Genomic DNA, 19,993 nt, shown 5'->3' on the forward strand with positions numbered 1-19,993 from the left:
CCGTTCGCTCGCTCTGCCACCGCACTCGCAGGAAAGCTGCTTCTGAGCTTTTAGTCCCAGGGGAAAAGAGGAGAGAAAGAGAAATTCGCTCTTCAAAACTTTCCAGGCTTTTCCCGTTTTCATCAGGGGAAAAAAAAGAAATAAAAAACCAAAACCCAACCCCAAGCTTTTGACGAAGCCCGTTCGGAGGGTCAGCTCCGGTCGGCCCCGGGGGGGTGCAGGGAGGGGAGGGACCGAACGGAGCGCCGGTGCTGCGGCTCCGCAGGCTCCCGTCCCCCGGCCAAGAACCGTCCCCAGCCCCCGGGGGGTGTATCTAGCCTAGATAGTCACCTTCTTACTGAAACGCTCTGGATCTTCCTGCTAGTAAAGGAAGGAAGTATGTATTAGTATCTTCGCCGTTTGCACAGGTTATGGGTGTTTTATCAGCTCGTCGCGCCCCAAGTTTGCGCAATACATCTGTCATTTTCGAGGATATTTTAGTGTCTTCACATTAAAGACAGGCTAGATACAAATGAATAAAATATAGCAGGCTGTGGGAGGTTTGGGGTCTAATTCACAAAGGGAGTATTCAGAATTCTTTACAGGTGCTTCTGTGTTCAGCAAGCTTTCAGCCATTGATTTACTGACCTAAAAAAAAAAAAAACCATCAAACTCCATTCCAACAAGTGAAAGAAGAAATTATGATCACAGGAACACACTTTAAAAAAAAAAAAAAAGAAAAAAGAAAAGGAAGAAGAAAGAAAGAAAAAGAAATCTTTTTGAAGTTCCAGCATCCTTCTAAGCTATTTTCCACTTGTCAGGCTCTATCCACATCTAAAACCCATCATCCCCGTGCAAACGGAGTCTTGTTTAAGTGGAGAAAAAAAAAAAAAAAAGAAAGAGTCAGTCCAATTCGTGTTGCAGATGAATATTTGCTGCAATTTACAAAATAATTCCAGTCTCGACTCTGCCTAAGTTTACGGGTCCCTCTTTTCCCACCACCTCTGGGTGTAGATTTATTTACACAAAGTATGCTACACAAATTGCCAGCAACAGATCCCCTCAGAGGACAATATTGTGCATTTCTAGTGCATTTCTGAGAAGGAAATGAGAAGTTCCATTAAAAATAAAAGAAAAATTATCACGCTTTTAAACGGTTTCCCTTTGAAAGGCACAAAGTCGCAGGCTTTGCAATAATTTGCTACTTTGTGAAATTTTACATCAACGGGCAACCTGGTCTGATTTCCAAGATCAATGGCACTTATCGTATAAATTAGTCGATTATCTGTTTAGTAAATAGTTAAGTAGATAAATAGTTTAAGCAAAGAAGCCAAAGGTTCCTCGAGGAAGATCTCTTAAGCTTCAGTTGCAGTCTCTAAACAAAAATTAAAAGACCAAAAAATAGGAGGTCAATTATTTTGAAAACGAATTTTAAAAAACACAGTTAAAGACGGTTTATTTAGGAAGTCAGGGAGCAGTAAGACTTTCTCAGGCTGTGCTCCCATCCAGGACAGATGCCGCTGATTCGGTTTAGAGGTCCTTTGAATCTGAACATCTGCCCTGCACAGTGAGACAGCGGAAGGACAATTAAAATCTAATCCCTCCGAAAAGGAGACTTTTTAAACGGGCAAGACGCATATTTTTACGTATGTTTTAAAGCTCAACTGTTACTCGCGAGAACACTACATACACCTTTCATCAACCTTCACCACTGGGACTGCTACTGATTTCTGCACTATTTCCAAATTATTCAGCAATTAGTTAAACCAATAATAGCTGGCAATTTTGTTCCCGAGGTGCGTTTGCCACTTAGAGATGCGCCTTCTCCCCCTGCCATTTTCAGTGCAAACCACTCAATTTCGTCGCTGTTGTTACTCTGTCTTTAGGCGCAAAACACCCGCAGCCTCATCCTCCCGGCGCGGCCGCCTCCCCTCGCCCCCGAAGCCCTCGGTGCTGGCAGATCAGCAGTCCAGCCCGAGACCCTCACCGCCACGGCCCTTCCCCTCGGTCTCCTTCCCCCCCCTCCCTGCAGGCGGAACGGCAGGAGCAGAGCGCAGCCCGGAGCTGCCAGCCCGGGGCAGCGGGGGCGCGCAGAGGTGCGGCTCCAAACAAACCGCAGCAAACTTGGCCTTCACCTAACGCCCTCTCCGGGGAGAAAATAAATAAATAAATAAATAAATAAATAAATAAATAAATGTTAAAGGTAAACCTACGCCCTATGGGACATGTCTGAACTTCACGGATTAAAAAAGATGCTCGAAGCAGCGGAGAAGTGCAGACAATGCTGAAGCAGCGCAAGGAAAGAGGCAAACGAGTTTCGTCTCCAGGGTCTAACGGGACAGCTGAGCGCACAGCTTCGGGAAACTCGGGTCTGAAGGAAACCCCACCTCCGCCTTGAATTCTTCTAATAAAATCAAGATCCAAGAATTTTCTTTTGTGCACTTTTTCCTGTTGCATACAAGGAGCAGTGCTGGCAGACCCAGTGATCACAGCCGCTCTGGTGGGCAGTTACATGGAGGAAGAAGAGCGAGGGGATGGGGGGAAGCAGGGATGGGGGGAAGCAGGAGACCGCTCGAATTCCTTTGCCTGCAAAATGACAGTGCTGCGGTGGTGGGGAGGTTAAACGAGGAAACACATCAGAAAGTTAGCAGCTGGACGCAGAGAGGCCGAGGGACAGAGTGTTTGTAGGGACTGCAGGCTCGTGGCTGCTGCCAGGTTTGCGCCCTTTCCTCTCGCTGCCCATCTCAGTGAAGAGGCAGGGGCTGCGACTCGGGGCAGCCAGGGTTTATTTAGAAAGGGGATGCTGTGAGTTTCCCCGCTCTTCTCCGCGTCACATCTGACGAACAAAACTCCAGCCGAACTTGTCACGGTATGAGCAGACTCGAGGCTGCCTGCAGACACCTGCTGCCTGCAGCCCCTGTCCGCGGTCTGCGCCCCCCCCCCCCCCCCGCCCCCAGCCCTGCGCCCCCCCATCCGCCTCCCGCAGCAGGTCCTTGGGAAATAGCCACTTTCTTACTTCCTCCCTCTTCCCTTCCAAAAGTCTGAGGTGCAAGAGCTCAGGACAAGGGCAGAATAATTCACCCTTCGGCAGCCTTCGAGCGTAGCTACTAAAGAAAATTCACAGCTCTCTGAAGTGCTAACTTACAATCTCTGGTTTCCAGATTTTATTTCAGGCTACACTCCCCCTTCTCCCCCTCCTTAACCAGATGACCTTGCTTCAAAACATTTTATTTCCAGCTGAAGTGAAAAATGCTAACATATTAGCTTCTGTAATTGCAGTTTGACAGCACTTGATCTCAATAATTATGCTGCAGCTAAACTATTATTAACGGTTTAAGCTAAAATAAACGGAAATCCCCCCTTGGAAGTGAACAGAAACAAACCATCTGAATTGTTCTGAGGGAAGGTGGGGGTCTCTTACCTGCGTTGTAGGCTGCCAGATCTGCCCCAGGCCCTGGGCTCTTCCTTTTCCTGGGTCTCCCCTTCTGGACAGTCCCCACGCCGTTGTAATAAGGCAGTCCCAAAGTATTGGCAGAGCCCGCTCCCAATGCCGGGCCCTTCCCAGCGGCTACATCCGAGTGATTGAAATGCACCTGGTACTCCCCCTGGATGAGAGTCTCGAAATGGAGGCGGCAGTACACCAGATTGTCCTTCATGCCAAAGTGATCGCCGGTGGTCAGCATCTTGTTGCAAGTGGTGCAAGTGAAGCAATTTAAGTGATATACCAAATCCCTGGCTCTCATGACCATCTCGGAGGCAGAAATCCCCAGGTGACATCTCGCGCATCTCTGCACCGAAAACCTCCTGCAAAACAGAACGGCCAGAGGAGACGGTGAGAGGCGCATCCCCCCCCACCCCCCCGCCCCCTTCGTCGGGTCCGCCCGGAGGGCGGCAGAGGGAGAGGGGCTGCGGGGCCCGGGCCGGCCGCCTCGGCCGGGGCAGCGGCACAAAGCCGGGACGTTTGCGGAACGGCTCCGCTCCCCGGGAGCCGCCCGACAGGGTTCCGAGCCCGGAGGGGGTTCCGTCCCGCTTCCCACCTCGCAGCGCAGCTCTCACCAGGAAAACGCACCGACCCCCGCCCCGCACACTTCCCCGGGGCCGGGGGAGGCTCCGGGCCCCGGGCAGCAGGCACCGCCGCCGGGCCAGGAGCAGCCCCGCTGCCGGCTGGGCTGACAGCGTGCCCGGGGCTCGGCCCCATCCCCTCGCCCCTGCAAGGGACAGAGTGGGGGGGAAGGCAGGCCCTTCCCACGGGTGAGGGTGCCGCTCCGTGCCCTGCCCTGCGCGTCCAGGGCTGGAAACGCGCTTAGCTCGCCTTGGCCATTTCGTTCCCCTTCGCAGCCCGAGAAGGCTGGGCAGGGGACGCCTGCTTGAAGCCCCCCGTACCCGCAAGGAGGCTGGGGGGGGGGGGGGGAGGGGGAAGCGGTGCCCGGGCTGTGCCCCCCTCCCGAGAACACGGGGCCATCCCCACTACGAGTGTCCCTCTGCGGTGGGAGGTTTTAGGAGCCCACAGCCTGCCCCACGGGGACGGCGTGCCCACGGATCCCCTCCGCAGTCTCTTCGGGACAGGGTTCGCTCGGCGTGGGGAACAGCGAGTAGGTTCCCCCCCCCCCGCCCCTCCCAGGCTGGTGGCTGGGGGCAGGCTGTACCTGTAGTAATCCTCCTTGCAGTAAATGCTGCCGTCCTTGCTGAAGCAGGTGAGCTCGGACTCCAGGTTGAGTTTACATTCGCAGCACTTCAGGCAGCGCATGTGCCACTGTTTATCCACAGCCAGGAGGTAATAACGGTCGGAGATTTTCCCCCCGCAGCCGGCGCACAGGGCAGCCCTGTCACTGCTGATGGAAGGCATGGTCTGCTGGGGGAAAACAATTACAGACCGTTAGCGAGAGGGAGAAACTCTTGTGCGCTGCTGGGCTCCCCCCTCCCCCTGCCCGGCCGGGGCCGGGCTTCTCCTCTTCCTCGCAGGGGCTTGGCAGACGCGGAGCGGAGCAGAGGAGAGGAGAGCAGAGGGGGCTCCGAGCCCGGCCGCCCCGACCTGCCTCCTGCGCCCGGGAACGCGGGTCCCCAGGGTCCCGCGGCATCCCACCTTCCCGGGAGGAGGCGGGGAGGAGGGAGAGGCAAGAAGAAAAACACCCTGGGTTTTAGGGAAGGCGTCCGGATGAGACCCAGGACTTTTTTCTTTTCTTTTTTTTTTTTTTCCCCTGTGGATTTTCCAGTCCCAGAACAAGAAAAGATGCTGTTCAATAAACAGGCGCAATAATCACAGAGCAGGGCAAATCGCAGATAGTTAATTTTAAAATTTATTATTATGGATATACTGAGACTGTCTGCATAGTTAATGCTCTGTGAGTGCGTGTATGCGGAGCGTGTCTGTGTGTGTATTTTCCTAGCTATAAAATTCCGAGTGAATTACGATCAAACCCCCTAGTAGTCACAGTGCTACAGACACAGTGCGCTCTGCAAGCTGGTTCCAAACAACACGTATCCAAATCTGCTGTGACCCAAAGCACTAAAGGGTTCAGTAAATAAAACTGCGGAGGAGAGGAGCGTTACTAAATCCGAGGTGCAGAATATTTTATCAGGAAAACGAAATAGTGGGAAACGTTGTAGGAAAGAAAGCGGGGGAAAAAAACAACAGAACACTTTAGATTATGCCGGGATAAACTTGGAAGCAATAAAACTAAATGTAACCCCTATATAATTTAATAGTTTAGTGTCAAATCGCAATCCAATCGAAACCCTGCAAAAAACAAATACATACATATTCTGTCAACCTCTACCAAAAAAGAAAGAGAGAAAAATATCGGAAACCGTTTAAGCACGCTTATTTATTTTAGCCGGCACCTTAAAACAGTATTCAAGAGAGGAGGCTCAGAGTGGAGCAGTGTTTATGGCAGACCTTGCAATACGCTGCTGTCCATTTCGTTCCAAACTTACTATTATCCGCTTTGCACAAAAGCACACCGCAGATTTGTTCTTGTGCAAGAGAACCCGAGACATTTTTTTACAGATGTGACAAACACGCAGCTTGTTTTGATTCGGGGCGGGGGGGGGGAAGAAGTTGTTTGTTTACTTTTACCTCCTCTAGAGCCTTAAGTCCTTGCGCAAAGCAAAAAGAAAAGACAACTAATAGGGAAGAATCGAAAAAAAAAAATGAAGCTTTTTTTCCCAGCATATGCTAGACTGATTACTTTCATCCAGTACTTGCAGAGCTCACAAAACCCCATCGCTATGAGCACTACTGTTTGTACTACACCATTCCCACTATCAGAACTGCATATAAATAAAATTATGGCACTACATTGGTATGTTAGCCACACAAGTCCACTGATAGCTTATTTCTTTAAGGCATTAACTGAACTCTGATCAGGGATCGTTTTATAACCAAAGTAGTTTCTTGTAAATTCACTTTAAATGAAATATGATTTTTCTGGTTTGCTTTTCCGGTGACAAAAATATTCTGAGATCCAGAAATGGTATTTAAGGATCCAGTATCCTATCCCACTATTTGTTACGTACACGTGTGTATGCATATACGTTATATATAGATATATAAATGTATCATGCCACAATATTTATTCCAGGAGAGATCATTTGATATTTTTTAACTGTATGGAGAAATAGTAACTTTTCTAAAGAAAACAAAAACCGCTTAGATTAGAAATCACGTTCCACCCTTATAGTATAAAGGCTGTTTTTCAGCCAGTATTTCAGTATTAAATACTCTCACTGTCACCTTTAAGTAAATTTCTACATAGCATTAAAAGAAATAACACATACTGATGAAGTTTAAAAAACCAGGAACAGATATCTTTCTTGCATATGCCCGTATCAGCTTACGAGACAGCATTTAACCAAAGTACGGGATCATTTCACTTCAGAATTATCATTTCTTAACAAAAAAGTAGTATACATAAAACGTTGAATCAGTTAACATACTTCACAAATCTCTTCCACTTTGCTAGCTTAACGCTGATTAGAAGGATGCATCTTTTTATTATCTAAATGTATTAATATACAAGTACTACGCATCAGCAGACATAAGATAAAGAAGTGGTAAAGTTATAAAAAATTGCACCCATCCGTCTCCCTGAAACATATCTTCTAGATCTGTTTGCCAAGTTCGCAAACCCAGTGTTCATATATATTAAAATTATTTTTTTAAATCATAATTTAAAGGCACTCGAATTTGGTTGTGTGTTTTTTTTTTCTTTTAAATAAATGCTATAAAGGCTACCTCAGCGTAGACATCCTACCTGAAAAATAACACAGAACTGGATTCTTTGATGTTTGCGTTTCCATTCTGCAGACAAAAAATTCGCTGTGCCAAAATGTTATCTGTATAAAAGCATACTTTGCCTCTTCCTAAAAACTTTGGAAGGCCGGACAGGCTGGGGGAAGGGAAGGAGTTCTTGGACGCTACCAAAAGGCTGGTCTCTCTTTCTGTTTTCTCGCAAGAGCAGTACCGTTCCTTTCACCCAAGCGTTACTATTACTATGCATATTATTAATAATTAACAGTTTATTGCCTTTCCCCACGGTTTTATTTAATCTTTCGGGGTGCCTTTACGCTTAATTTTCTTCTGATTTAGCATTTTGCGTACGTTTCCCCCCGATCTGTTATTTTAAGGGAAAAGCTGTATCTTTGAGGGGTTTATTATGTTTAGGGGGTTGAATGACTCTCCCATTCCTTCGCCTCCTACCGTTTCGGTCTCTCCCCTGTCTATAGCCGAGCTGATGGCCGGTGCTTCGCTTTTGGTTCTCCGATCCATCTCGTCGATGACCCCGTGCATCTCCGAGCCGGACAGACTGTGGAAAAGCATCGCTGAGGAAGCGGAGGAGGAGGCCCCGAGTTGCTGCTGCTGCTGGTGCTGCTGACAGTTGTCGGGGTCCCTGCAGGAGCCCAGAACTTGCATTAACCGGAGCCCTCCCCCATGCATCTAGCACGGCCGCCCCGTCTCTCCTTGGGCTCCGGGCTTTTCACCCCGGCAAAGATCTCCGGAGCGCAGCGCAGGCACTGATCCGAGGTTTCAAGGGGATGGGGTGCAGAAAAGGCGGGCGGAGGGGGTGAGGGAGAGGGGATAACTGGTGGTGTAAGCTTCGGGGCTTGGATCTAGTCTGTTGCGCGGCCCCGGCACATCCCTCTAGGAGGCTTCTTCAGTGCAGGGCTCATTGCCCCAGGTGCAGTCCCAGGCTTTATGCTCTGGCCCAGCTGGCAGAAAGCTGGGCAGGTTTACGGTTGGGAGGGATTAATAAATAATAGAAGTATAAAAAATTAAACCATCTTCGGTGAGAAATAAATATTAAAAAAAAATTAAAAAGGCAATCACGACAAGCCCCCTACATCGTACTGTGCGAAACTGAGAGGAGGAAAGCAAGGGAGAGGGAGGCTGCAGCAGGCGGAGAGCAGGCTGGTGCTGCGGGGAGGATGGGGCGGGTGCCCACCGTACGCACTCACAGTCCAGAGGGCTGGCAGCGGCGGCAGCTCAGGGGCAAAGTTTGCTCCTTCCCCCGCTCCTCCCCCAGCCCGCCGGTGCTCATTGGGAAAAAGAAAAAAAGCCGGGGGAAGGAGGAAGAGTTGGATGGGCACCAGATGGGACGGGCACGCGGCGGCCCCCCTCTCTCCTTAAAGCGGCGCGGCCCGCGGGGCCCGGGGCGGCTGCTGGCAAGGCGGCCGCGCCGCGGGGGGGGGGGGGGGGGGAGCCGGGGCCGGGGGAGGGGAAGGGGGGGGGGGCGGCGGGCGGGAGCGCAGCGGCGGAGCCGGAGCCGCCGCCCGCCGCGGTGCCTGCGAGCGGCGCGTCTGCAGCCCGGGCGCCGCGCGAGGCTCCGCGCCTTTTCTACAGCCCCTCTGACATCATGTCCTGCCCCGCCGCCATTGGCTGCCGCCGCTCCCGGGCCCGCCGGCATGTGCTCGGGGCTGGGAGGCGCGGAGGGGTGCGGGGGCCGCGGACCGCACTGCCCGCTCGTCCCCGCGGCCGCCGCGCCCGGCCCCTGCGCCCCGGCCCCGGGCGCTCCGTGGCCTCGGGAGTGCCCGAGGCGGCCGCCGAAGGGCGGACCGGCACCGGCACCGAGCAGCCGCAAGGACGAAGGTTTGGGCTTGCCCGCCTGCTGACAGCCAGCGACGTGTCTCGCCTTGGAGCAACGACGAGGCTGTCGGGGAGAATGCCTCCAGCGCGGGAGAGGAGCAGGGGGTCAAAAGTTTGTTTACGCTCCGAGATCATGATACCCCAAACGTGTATTACTAATCAAAGGCACCCAGCAACGCTCGTGATGAAAAATATTCACCCTTAGAATTTAGTAATTCGTGCCGTTCAAGCTGGTGAAGCCTTCCACTGACCGAGGCCTCTCGCTTCTCTTACTTCCGAGTGGACTGTAAGAAAGCCAGGCCAGGAAGGTCTCTGAACTTGAGGAGAAGCTTCAGGAAGTCTCCAGAAAAGCAAAGAGTACACAGGGAAGCTGCTCATGATGTCTAAATACTTATCCAGAAGGCGGGTAGTAAGGAAGGAGTCATCAGTATTGAAGATGTCAAATATCACACTTCTAATTATATTAGAAAAGGTAGCACAATGGAAAGTAAATCTGAATGCACGTCCGAGATCATGAGACTCGCTGCTTAATCCATGACTGCAAACTATTACATCACTTAGCGTCTTACCCTTAGGTGTTGTTTTCTGACATAGTGATTTGCCTCTTACAGGTGGAGTGCAGTTAAGGCTATCTTTGCCAAAATCAGAATTACTCCGTTTACAGTCAAACTTCGCTGGTTTTGTGTGTTCCGTTCTTACAATAATCTAGGCTTTTCATCATCTTTCTGTTGGGATTGCTCTGAGTAGTTAAGTACATTTGCATGTCACGGAGGAGAACAAAGTGACTCTTGTAGAAATGCATATGAAATAGCCACAAGACCCCTCAAGAAACCATACGGAACACAAGCTCATTTGGCATCAGTGAGAACTATCCAAAGACTGTCCTAAAATCAGACCTTGGAAACAATGGAAGTTCATGTTTTAATTCAGATTAGAATTCTGCAATAGAATTAGTGGAGCTGTATAGTATTTATCTTGTAAAATAATCTTTCCCTTCCTCCCTTAACTTGCAAGACATTTCAAATACCATCTGTGCTGGGGAATTTGCCTCCAATAACAGAGATGTGGAATATCGCTCACTGGACTCCGCGTACACCATTGTGGAACACCGTTGCGTTGTACTTAAGCAATTTGCTGTATATATCCTTACCTACCACTGCATACTGTACTATCCTTAGATGTTTTAATACCAGTTTAATTCCCTATCACATAATTGATTACATACATTTTGCAGTTAAGAAAGGTCACAGATGCTTACGCTCTGTCTGACATTGATAATTATCAAGAAGATTTTAGATATTTAACGGAATTAAAATACAATATTTTATGTACTAGTATTGCCTAAGTGGTTGGAACCAATAATACCAATAGCACGTTAAAAAGGTATGGCATGACCTCCGGTTCACAGGCTATCTCTGATTATCTTCTTAATGGATATACAAACACAAGAAGACATCCAACCCTTGCTACCAAAACACAAGGAGAGTAACAGAATGTAAACACAAAGCTGCTAATGTACACACTGACACATGAATGACATTTACATTGTTCAGAATAAAATCCAGGATATTCTTGAATAATGAGCAACAGAAAAATTGCTATAGCAAAATAATCTTTAGAATCAAATGCGGACTCATTTGAAATGAGAGGTTTTTCATTAAAAAAATGGTGCAGCTAATAATAAAGTCTTTTAACCTGTATTTTGTTATAGGTGACAGGTGAACAAATCACAGGTCTTGAGTTTCTCTACCCTGCCTCTCTTGGTAACGTCATCTCCAGTACCATCTGCTACCTACCAGACAAACAGACCAACCACATAATGAGGTACCAGCTTCCACCCAGCTACCGTGACTAAATCAGAACAAAAGATTCAACGCCTCCTTCAACAAAGGAACACAAGTCTAAGCTGTCTTTGCTAATTGCTGGGTTTCAGGTTGTCTGTTACAGATTTTAAGTGAGCTACAAACTTCCATCAAATACTTATAGCTGTTGGATAAAGGTACTAAGAATAAAAGATAAATGGAAGCAAAAGGTAAGAGAGAAGAGAAGAAAGCTTAGAAAATAAGTAACTACTTATGGTAATTTAAAGGCTGTGGATAATATAAACATGAAAGACCAGGGGGCAGAGTGATTGATATCTCATATGTTTTCGATGCCCCTACGGTTATTAGACTGCAATATATGGGAACATACAATAAACTATGAATTAAAATGTAATTGTAGCTTCAGGCATCTTCTTCATTGTCTGCTGTGGTGTTATGTCTTCATGCACCGTGATTGACAAGGTGTAATTAATCATCTTACTCAGTTGTAAATATGGGCACCCTTCACAGTAGGCATCAGGAAGTGTGTACCAGCAAAGGAAGCAATAGTTGACGCTGATATACCATTAAATCAAAATCAGAACGCTTATATGTTCAGAAATGTGTGTTTGGTGTGATGCTGTTATCGTTTATTTCTAAAATACTGTACCAACAGATTTACTTGATTTGCAAGTTAACTACAACATTAACTGGTTTTATTTATTTTGTCTCTTCTTCATTTTTATAGGCAATGATGTTGTTCTCCTAAAATGTGAGACAGTTTGCTTCTTGTCAGCAAGTGGAGCTCAGCTCAGCTCTTCATCTCCCTGAGTTGCCGGAGACAGACTACCATGCTTCAGATTCAGTTGCTCTATGGACCGACTTGAAATGATTCAGGGAAATTATTAGTCCATTCATGTATCACTTTTTGCACTTCTTATATACCGAGTTAAACACTTCAGTTCATTTTAAAGTGAAAGAAAATAATGAAATGATCTTACTAAGAAACACTATTCAATTTAAAAATAGGACATTTCTTGTCACAAATGCTGTCCCCTAACTATAAATGAACATATTTTTAAAGAGTTTTTTTCAGTATATGTTTCTTTTTCTAAATGATTGCTATCCTTATCCAGTTAGTGCAAAAATGGTGTATGAGTCACAGGAAATTTAAGTGGTTTGTCTCAGGAAAATTTGGTGGTATGCATTTTTTTGACGCACACAGAGCTGCTGAATGAATAATTGGCAACCTATTTAATGTCCTTTGCTTTAAAGCTGTCTAGTACATTTGCTGTTTAAAAAATGTCTTTCAAAGCTGTTAAATATGTAACAAAAAGAGGTTGCTATCACCATTCTGACATGAACAAAGCCATACAGTGAGCTGCCTGAGGTACTTCCAGCATGGTATTAATTACAAACACAATAATAAATGAAAATTTGCAAAGTTCTCAAATTCCATTTCTTTGCAATACCAGCTGATGAATGTTTTATAAAAGCATGCAGTAAAACTATCAGTCCAGGAATTAGCTATTAAATACCACCTAAGCCAAGCATTTTGGGGAGAGTATGGAATCTGTTGGATCTATAATTTTACCATTTACCCCTGATTGAGTAAGATCTCTAGCTGTCTCAGAAGCAAACCGAGCTTAAAACAGTAGTGCACTTTCAAGAAGATGATTGACTAAGAATGTGTTTTATTTTGATTTGAAAAACTGTCAATCATAGATAAAAAAGACCAAATAATATTATTATATAATATTAGCTAATTGTATTTGTCTGGTAAACCAGGAATATGCATGAAAGATAAATAAGACAGTTTAAAAGGAAAATATTCAGAATGTTTTGCCCAGATGTTGTGGTGAAATTGTTTGTCACTGGTACAGGCCATAGATTTCAGATAAAAATACAAGCATGTATCTATAGATGTGAGAGAGAAATAAGATGCCCATGATCTTACATATTTCAGTTTATATAGCCACAGCTATTTAAACAATTCCAAAACTGCCTCTATGGGTGTCAAAGAGGGAGGGAAATCTTCGACCACATGATCTTCTCTCCAGAGTCCTGTTAAATCCACTGAACTTAAAACAGAACAAGAAGTGTGAAATATGGGTTTGAACATGTTATGTCAGAAATGTAAAGGTTGGAAGCCTTTTTAGTAACCGATATTAATATTGTATTAAATGTTATGAAAAGGTAGGTGTTGGAGAGAAGGGCTGGGCTCGTGCAATTTTGTCAAGGTTTTTATCTGTGATTATGATTCCAGATGTATCTATTCCCTGAGGAGAAAAATGAAGTAAAGTTGGCATGTGACATGTGTTTTAAGGTGTTTGGCACAGTTTCCCAAAGTGATGACAAAATGTTCATTTTTATTATAGTGAATTGGTAAAGAAAATATGATTCTGAAGGTCAGTAGCTGTATATTTAAGATAGCTTCAGAGTTTTATTTTGGGGAATACAGGTTTTTGGTGGTGTGTTTAGATCTGATTGCCTGACTTGAGCATCTACCATAGTAAATAATTCAAATAGAATAATTTTTGCAAAATACAAAGTGTTAATTACTAGAAATTCAGTAAATTTAATGCACAGAATATGGCAAAGATTGCAAAAATGTCTCTTTTTGCATCCAGTAGTGTAGTTGTTTCTTAATTTTTTAATCTATTTACTACAGACTAATCTTTTTGCTCTACAGTTGGAGCTCAAATAAGTGTAATAAGATTCTTTGTAGGAACACTCTTTTTGTGTAAAGGGACAGATTTTTTTTTAAACAAAGTGGGGAAGGTATTTTTTTTGGTGAAAACTATTTTGTCTAAATGCACATTAAGAGTTTAGATAAGAAAGTTCCCTATGGCTACCCAGCTCCCCTCCTCTCTTCCCTCCAAACCCCTTCTGTGTGTAATAGTATCAGTAATTCCATGCTGACAGCAGGGCACCCAGGGCTACATTACCAGGCAAACACTCACTCATAAACATTTTACAAGTTCAATATCAACCAATCCTGGAGGTTTGGGAGGCTGCCCTGATTGGGTATATCATGGATTTGGTAAACACGGCTACATAACAAAAATAAGGTTTGTAGAGAAAGAGTCCGATAGTATTGCCTCCTTTGAATAATCAGAGGCTAAGAATATGATTAATTCCATATTTTATAAGTAAACTTCTACAGCTCTGTATCCATCTGCAAATATTCAGTGATGTGCTCAATACATTCCTTTCTGTTCTACAACCACATTTCTTTGTGAATTTAACCACATCAGAAAGCACTTCAGATTTCTAACACAAATATTAGATGCATTTAATGTAAGGAAGCTTCCTTTATTGGAGGTGATTGGGAACATTTTGTATTTTATAGGTATATTTAAGAGGTTAGCAGTAGGGGGGAATCGTCTGTGGAAAATCTGTCTACAGCTGAAATTTTTAGATGCAGAAGTGTTGCTGAAATGCCTAATACATTCACATTCTTTTGTTAAGTAGCTTACAGGACTATCCTCTTAGCTACCAGATACTTTTTTTTTTTTTAAGTCAATTAACATTTCTCCTTTTTTTCTTATTTGTTATTTTCAGGAGTATATACTTGTTTTTATTTTTTTGTGTGTAATTAGAAGATTTTCATTCTCAAGGGCTTTACTTTTTTATCTACAGTTTTGTTGCTCTCTTCAGTAATGTTCTGCAACTTTATTTTATCTTTAGTGCATGCATGAGAGGCATACAGCCCCTCATTTGCTAGTAAACTATTGATAATGATTTACAAGTTTTCACAGATTAATCTTCCATGGGGTAATTTTTCTCCAATATAACATAGCTCCAATTAAAGAAAAGAATGCCAAAGGTTAAGGTATTTTATAATACAATTTAGAAAATAATTTCTGAAGTCCTTGTATTTATATTTTAAATTTAGAATCCTATTTATACTTCAGTATAAGAAAAATAATATAGAAAGTTTGAAAATTAGAAGTCTGGTGTTTTCCAGTTACTGAGATGTGCCTGCCTAATGAAGGCAGAAGACTTGCTCACTAAATTTATTTTAAAGCCGTGCTTTAAGATATTCATAAATTAAAATGGCAGTTTTCAATGAGATACTTATTACTATTTTATTTTATATTTGCAAGATACCTGACCGTTTAATATTTATCCTTTATTTCTCTGAGCTGATCTAATTGCACCTCTCTATTTTGCATTTATTTCTCTTTGCAAACACTACATTATTCACTCTCTCCTGTGCTTATTAAACAGTGCCACCTGCACCAAATGAAACAAAGCTTCTCCATCAATCTATCCCAGCTAAAGAACCCTGACTATATATTATAATTAATTGAAGCTCAATTGAACACTTGAGTCTGAACTAGATACAGTAACCTGAAAAAACATTAAAAAAATTAGGATGTACTTTAAAGAAATCTTTTAAATGAAAATGTTCACTCAAAACTGAGAACCTAACCTTGTACCAAGCACTCTTCATCATCTCTGCACAGTACCTCAAGTAGCAATTAGCAGGTCCTTTAATTAATTAACTATTCCCTGTACATCACAGGGATTTTTGTGGCACTAACGTCATCCTTCATAAGTGAATACCAAATCCAGTCAATATTTTGTCACTATAAACCCTTATCTGGACTACCTGAATGCCCACCGCATGTCTCTGAAAAATGATTTCAAAACACAGAAAGCAGGTATGGAAACCAGATGCAAACTTTACAGTACTAGCCTAGGTAATTAGAATAGATAAAGCTAGAAATGGAGAAGTAGATGACCAGGACACTTATATGTAAATATTTGCAATAAGAAGAAATCAGATAAGATACAAATTGAAATAGTAATGATGAAATCTTATACATATAGTTAAGTAAAATTATTTTATAAAAAAAAGCTGAATATATTTTCAACTTTCAAAGTGCTGTAGACTTTCCTCGCTGTGCTGCCTATCTTTAACACTGTCTGCTCTCAGACAAGAACAGATTAATTAAGTAGCAGGTCAGACACAATAAGGTGAAAGGGCATTTCCAACCAATCAGTGACATTTTGCCAATTTTATACTTTGCAAACTTTTTATATAAGTGTGGCTGATTATTTTCAATGTAATTGTCATTTGGAAAAATATTAAGTAATTTTAAGGGAATTAACATCTAAAAATGAGACACAAAATACATATTGCTGGTTTTAAGATTTACAAAAGGTGCAGTATGTAAATTTGTTTATATAAATATGTATAAGATATATGACTGTATGAGGCTATGTGTGTGTGTGAATGAACATATGTGTGTGTATCCATCTATCTATTTGTAGATTCAGACACAGACATATGTTATCATTTCTTAGAGGCAAATATCTGCAGAAATAATTCTTTGTGTTCAGTAGTTTTCTTTAATGTGTAGTAAGTTTATCTTAAGAGATTTCCATCTTCAGGAAAGATCTCGTGAATTTATGTAATGTACAGCATAATGAAATCAAATAGAGTATGCCTCATATGATTTTGCAAGAATTATACATTAGCACTCTCTTTTGACATGTGTAATATTCTGAATTATGGAACAACTTTATAGATAATTTTAAAATAATAAATAATATGTATGATGGACTTGTAGAAATAGACACTGTCGAAATCTCAAGAAACAAGAAAGAATTATTACTGAAATAATTTGGGACTTTTGCCAAGTGATATTGTAATTAAAAAAGCCCAAACATTTAATTGGAACTACTCATGAGGAGTAATATTTATTCAATTACCACAAGATAGTAACTGCACCTCAGAAAGACTTTCTATTTTGTAAGAGTAACAGAAATTTCCATTTTCACCTCATGGATTCTCTTAAATCACTGTATTGCAAGTTCAGTTAAAAAAATTTTGGCATGAGTAAAATGTAAGGTAAAATGTAAAGGTCAACTGATAAGCTATGATTGTATCTCTGGTTTTGCTGTGTAAATCTGCTCTTATCAATAATTCACTATTCATGTTCTACAAAGACTGTCTACATTTTTTTAATTAGCACTTACGATTTTACAAAGATAATTAAAAAAAGAGAAATATTAATCTCTGTACTTGGAGTCCTTATGTCATAATTTACTACACATTTTTTCCAATAAATTTGGCAAATGAATACTCTATTTTGATACATCAATCTCAAACAAAGGTGGACTCTGATGCAATTTTTCACTGTTCATTTCCCTGAATCTTTTGGGATATAAAGAATCGTGAACAAATACTTAACAGTCTGATCAATAATCATTGACCGTTTTGAGCCCCTCATACCCTAACAAGCACAGCTTGATCATGTATATTTGATCATTGCAAAATTTCAAAGCACCTTGATACAGCAGAGCATATCCTTCTATGGTATCTTTTTGTTGTTTCATAAAGTACATATTTCCCATGATTTAGCTTTACCATTAATGTAAACTTATTGCACATATATTTGATGAATCTCAAGATCATGAATTTCAGTGTTATATATCCACAGTATTTCATATCAATGGCAAATATAAAACACTATCCTAACATTTTAGGATAGGAAACTCTGGATGTGCCTATGGATTCAATGGACCCCAGAGTGCAAATCTAAAAAGCCCTATCGTTATAAATCTTGCATTCCTGTTAAGTGTTGGCATGCACATTACACTGAGGTGCGTTAAGTTTATTTTAGTGGAAAAATTGTAGTAAAAACCTTTCCCTTGATATCCTTTTAAATATATGTTCACATATGTATAAAATAAAAAATGTGCAAGTTCACAGCTGTGTTAGCCCTCAGCCTTATTAATATAATGTAAAGAGATAAAGATCCAAGTAAAAAATATTTACAGTGAAAAATGTCTTTGCAGAACTTTATTATTGTTTGTAATTCCTCATCCAATGTTTTTCATACAGGAATTTCAGATTATCGTTAAAATATAACATCAATGCTACATTTGTATAGCTGCCTTTTCTGCTTACAATCATAATGTTTATTCTAACTTTCTGGGCTTATTATTTTAGACAGATATCAGTTTAATTAGCTTAAGCTGTCATACTCTAATAAATACAGACGGGTTGCCTGGTTCGGGAGGAGGAAGGTGGCTGCAGATTTCAGAAGCAGAGACAGTTAATGCTTTGTACATTATCATGTAAACAGCAAAAGGACAAAAATAATTACCTGATAAACTTTCAGTTTCTGACTCTCCTCTATATGCTTTCTGACCAATTTTTCTATAGCAAATCCATTCAAATTAGGCAAGTCCTCTAAATATCTGCAGCATCTGCTGGTTCAGACACCTTCCTTTATGCAGAGTACCATTTTCATATGATAATACATGTAATATGATATAGAATGACAGAATGCATGACAGTTGCCCATAATACATAGAAAGTCACTCAAAGGACAGAAGCGACATTTGGATAATTAGCATCCATTGGGCAGTCAATCATGCGAATAGAAAAAACTGAACAAAACCCACAATGGAGTTAGAAAACAAAAGGGACCCTAGCCAGTCTCAGGATTAACTGCTCTAAAGCGATCTAAATGCTTTTGTATCTAAAGAACTGAGGCTCCCAGGGCTGCCCTGTTCCCCTCTAGATACCCAGGGAACTAATTGTGGCGATCAAAGTTAAAGCATTCTCTCTTCTTTATAGACTGCTAAATACACAGAAAAATTATTTCTCCATTCGTGTTCATTAAACTATTTTAAAGTTAAAAAACTGATGCCATGTTCTTTTGCCAAGTGAAATGAGCTAGAGTATTGAGATTGTCCTGCTTTTATGGGAACACAACAGCCCGTTTAATTTAAAGTCTGCCTTTGTTTGATTAATATTATTTTGCTGTTGTCCAGTCTGCTATCTCTTTCTTTTTGGATAACGAAGGCAATTGTCATTAAAAACTCTTCTGTGAGAAAAACCTGAAACCAGCTAAGAATAATAATGATAATAACAAAGCCCATTAACAAAATTAAGCAGGAAAGGTCTCACAATTTCTTAGTAACTGTCACTTTATAAAATAAATAAAATATTTTTTCACTCAATATATGCAGCTCAGAATATTTCCTTTCCCCAGATTAGTTGGATGAGGGCAGCCTCCTTTAAAGCTCCATCTAACAAGAGAGAGAGAAAGAGAAGAGATACAGAGAGAGCCCCAGGATGTGGAAAGTCATGAAAATACCTACCCTGGAGACAGTATTCCCATAGGATCCTTTTCATACAAATTCCAACTTGCCTAATGCCCTTAATGAATGAAATAAAGACAGAATTCAGAAAGGCCCATGCTGATGGCTCCTGCTGGAAAGTGTGTGGTTTAAGGCATAGCTGCAGCAGTTCTGGGAGGGAATCGGCTCCGGTCCCCATCAGCCAAGCAGACAGGAATCACTGGGGCGAAATCTTCCCCCTCACACATTTGCAATTGACTTGAAATAACATCACGACACCTTTGGATAATTGATGCCTTCTTACCTTTCGTTGTCCTTTGTAATTAATATTTGTAGATCTAGAGGTTTCTCCCAGCCACAGATAACAGGAAGGTGGAAGGGGTGGGGAGAGAGAGTGCGTGTGTGTGTGTGCGCGTGAGTGTGTGCGTGAGTGTGTGTGTGAGAGAGAGAACAGAGAGAGAGGAAAAGCGAGAAGCACAGAGAGGCTTTGGTTGTGTGTCTCTGTTTGGGGAATGGTGTGTTGGTGTATTTGTGTGGATGTGTATTTGGGGCTTTGTAAACCTCTGGAGTCCTAAAGGCAAGACAGAAAGTGAAAAGTATGATGAGCTGGATCTCCCTTGTCAGTCGTTATAGAGTTTCAGCAGCAGTGACCTTCAACCCTTTTGCTCTGTGTCAGCCTTGACTTGAGCCCCCTTGCCCAGCTGCTGTGCCAGCGTCAAAATGCAGAGAAGGAAAAAGGGACAGCAGAGGTAAGGAGGCAGAGAGAGATTGAGATCAGAAGGGCTTTTCGCCCAGTCAAATGGGCCTCTGGTGACAAATCAATCACGGCCTGTTCAAACCAATGATGCTGCCAGTCTCCAGCTCGCCAACCCCTCCACAACCTCCCCCAGCTCTTCTGGCTCTCCTACATGACACTCAGCTGATGACTGGGGCTCGAGTCAGAGCAGGGCTGCTTTTTACAGGTTGATCTGGTCATTAGCATCAGTTCTTCTCTATCTCCCTCTTGCTCTGTCTTTACCCACCA

General features: G+C 42.8%; 1 protein-coding gene across 4 annotated transcripts in view; it reads right to left on the reverse strand.

The window, feature by feature from the left end:
- The window catches only part of LHX2 (LIM homeobox 2), a 35,295-nt gene extending 15,567 nt beyond the window's left edge, over nt 1-19,728 (reverse strand). The window contains exons 1-3 of one of the 4 annotated variants that reach the window (XM_052815680.1): nt 19,274-19,728; nt 4,626-4,831; nt 3,401-3,783 (exon numbers count right to left, since the gene is read on the reverse strand). In XM_052815680.1, the coding sequence (XP_052671640.1) occupies nt 3,401-3,783; nt 4,626-4,825 (583 nt within the window). In that variant the 5' untranslated portion in view covers nt 4,826-4,831; nt 19,274-19,728. Of the gene's footprint in view, nt 1-3,400; nt 3,784-4,625; nt 4,832-7,232; nt 7,655-7,678; nt 8,671-19,273 lie in introns of those variants that run through there. The other 3 variants (XM_052815679.1, XM_052815678.1, XM_052815681.1) reach the window with 3 other exon arrangements.
- Between the last annotated feature and the right edge of the window lie 265 nt (nt 19,729-19,993).

This window comes from Harpia harpyja, chromosome 19 (genome assembly GCF_026419915.1).
Source record: "Harpia harpyja isolate bHarHar1 chromosome 19, bHarHar1 primary haplotype, whole genome shotgun sequence".
Taxonomy (NCBI): Eukaryota; Metazoa; Chordata; class Aves; order Accipitriformes; family Accipitridae; genus Harpia; species Harpia harpyja.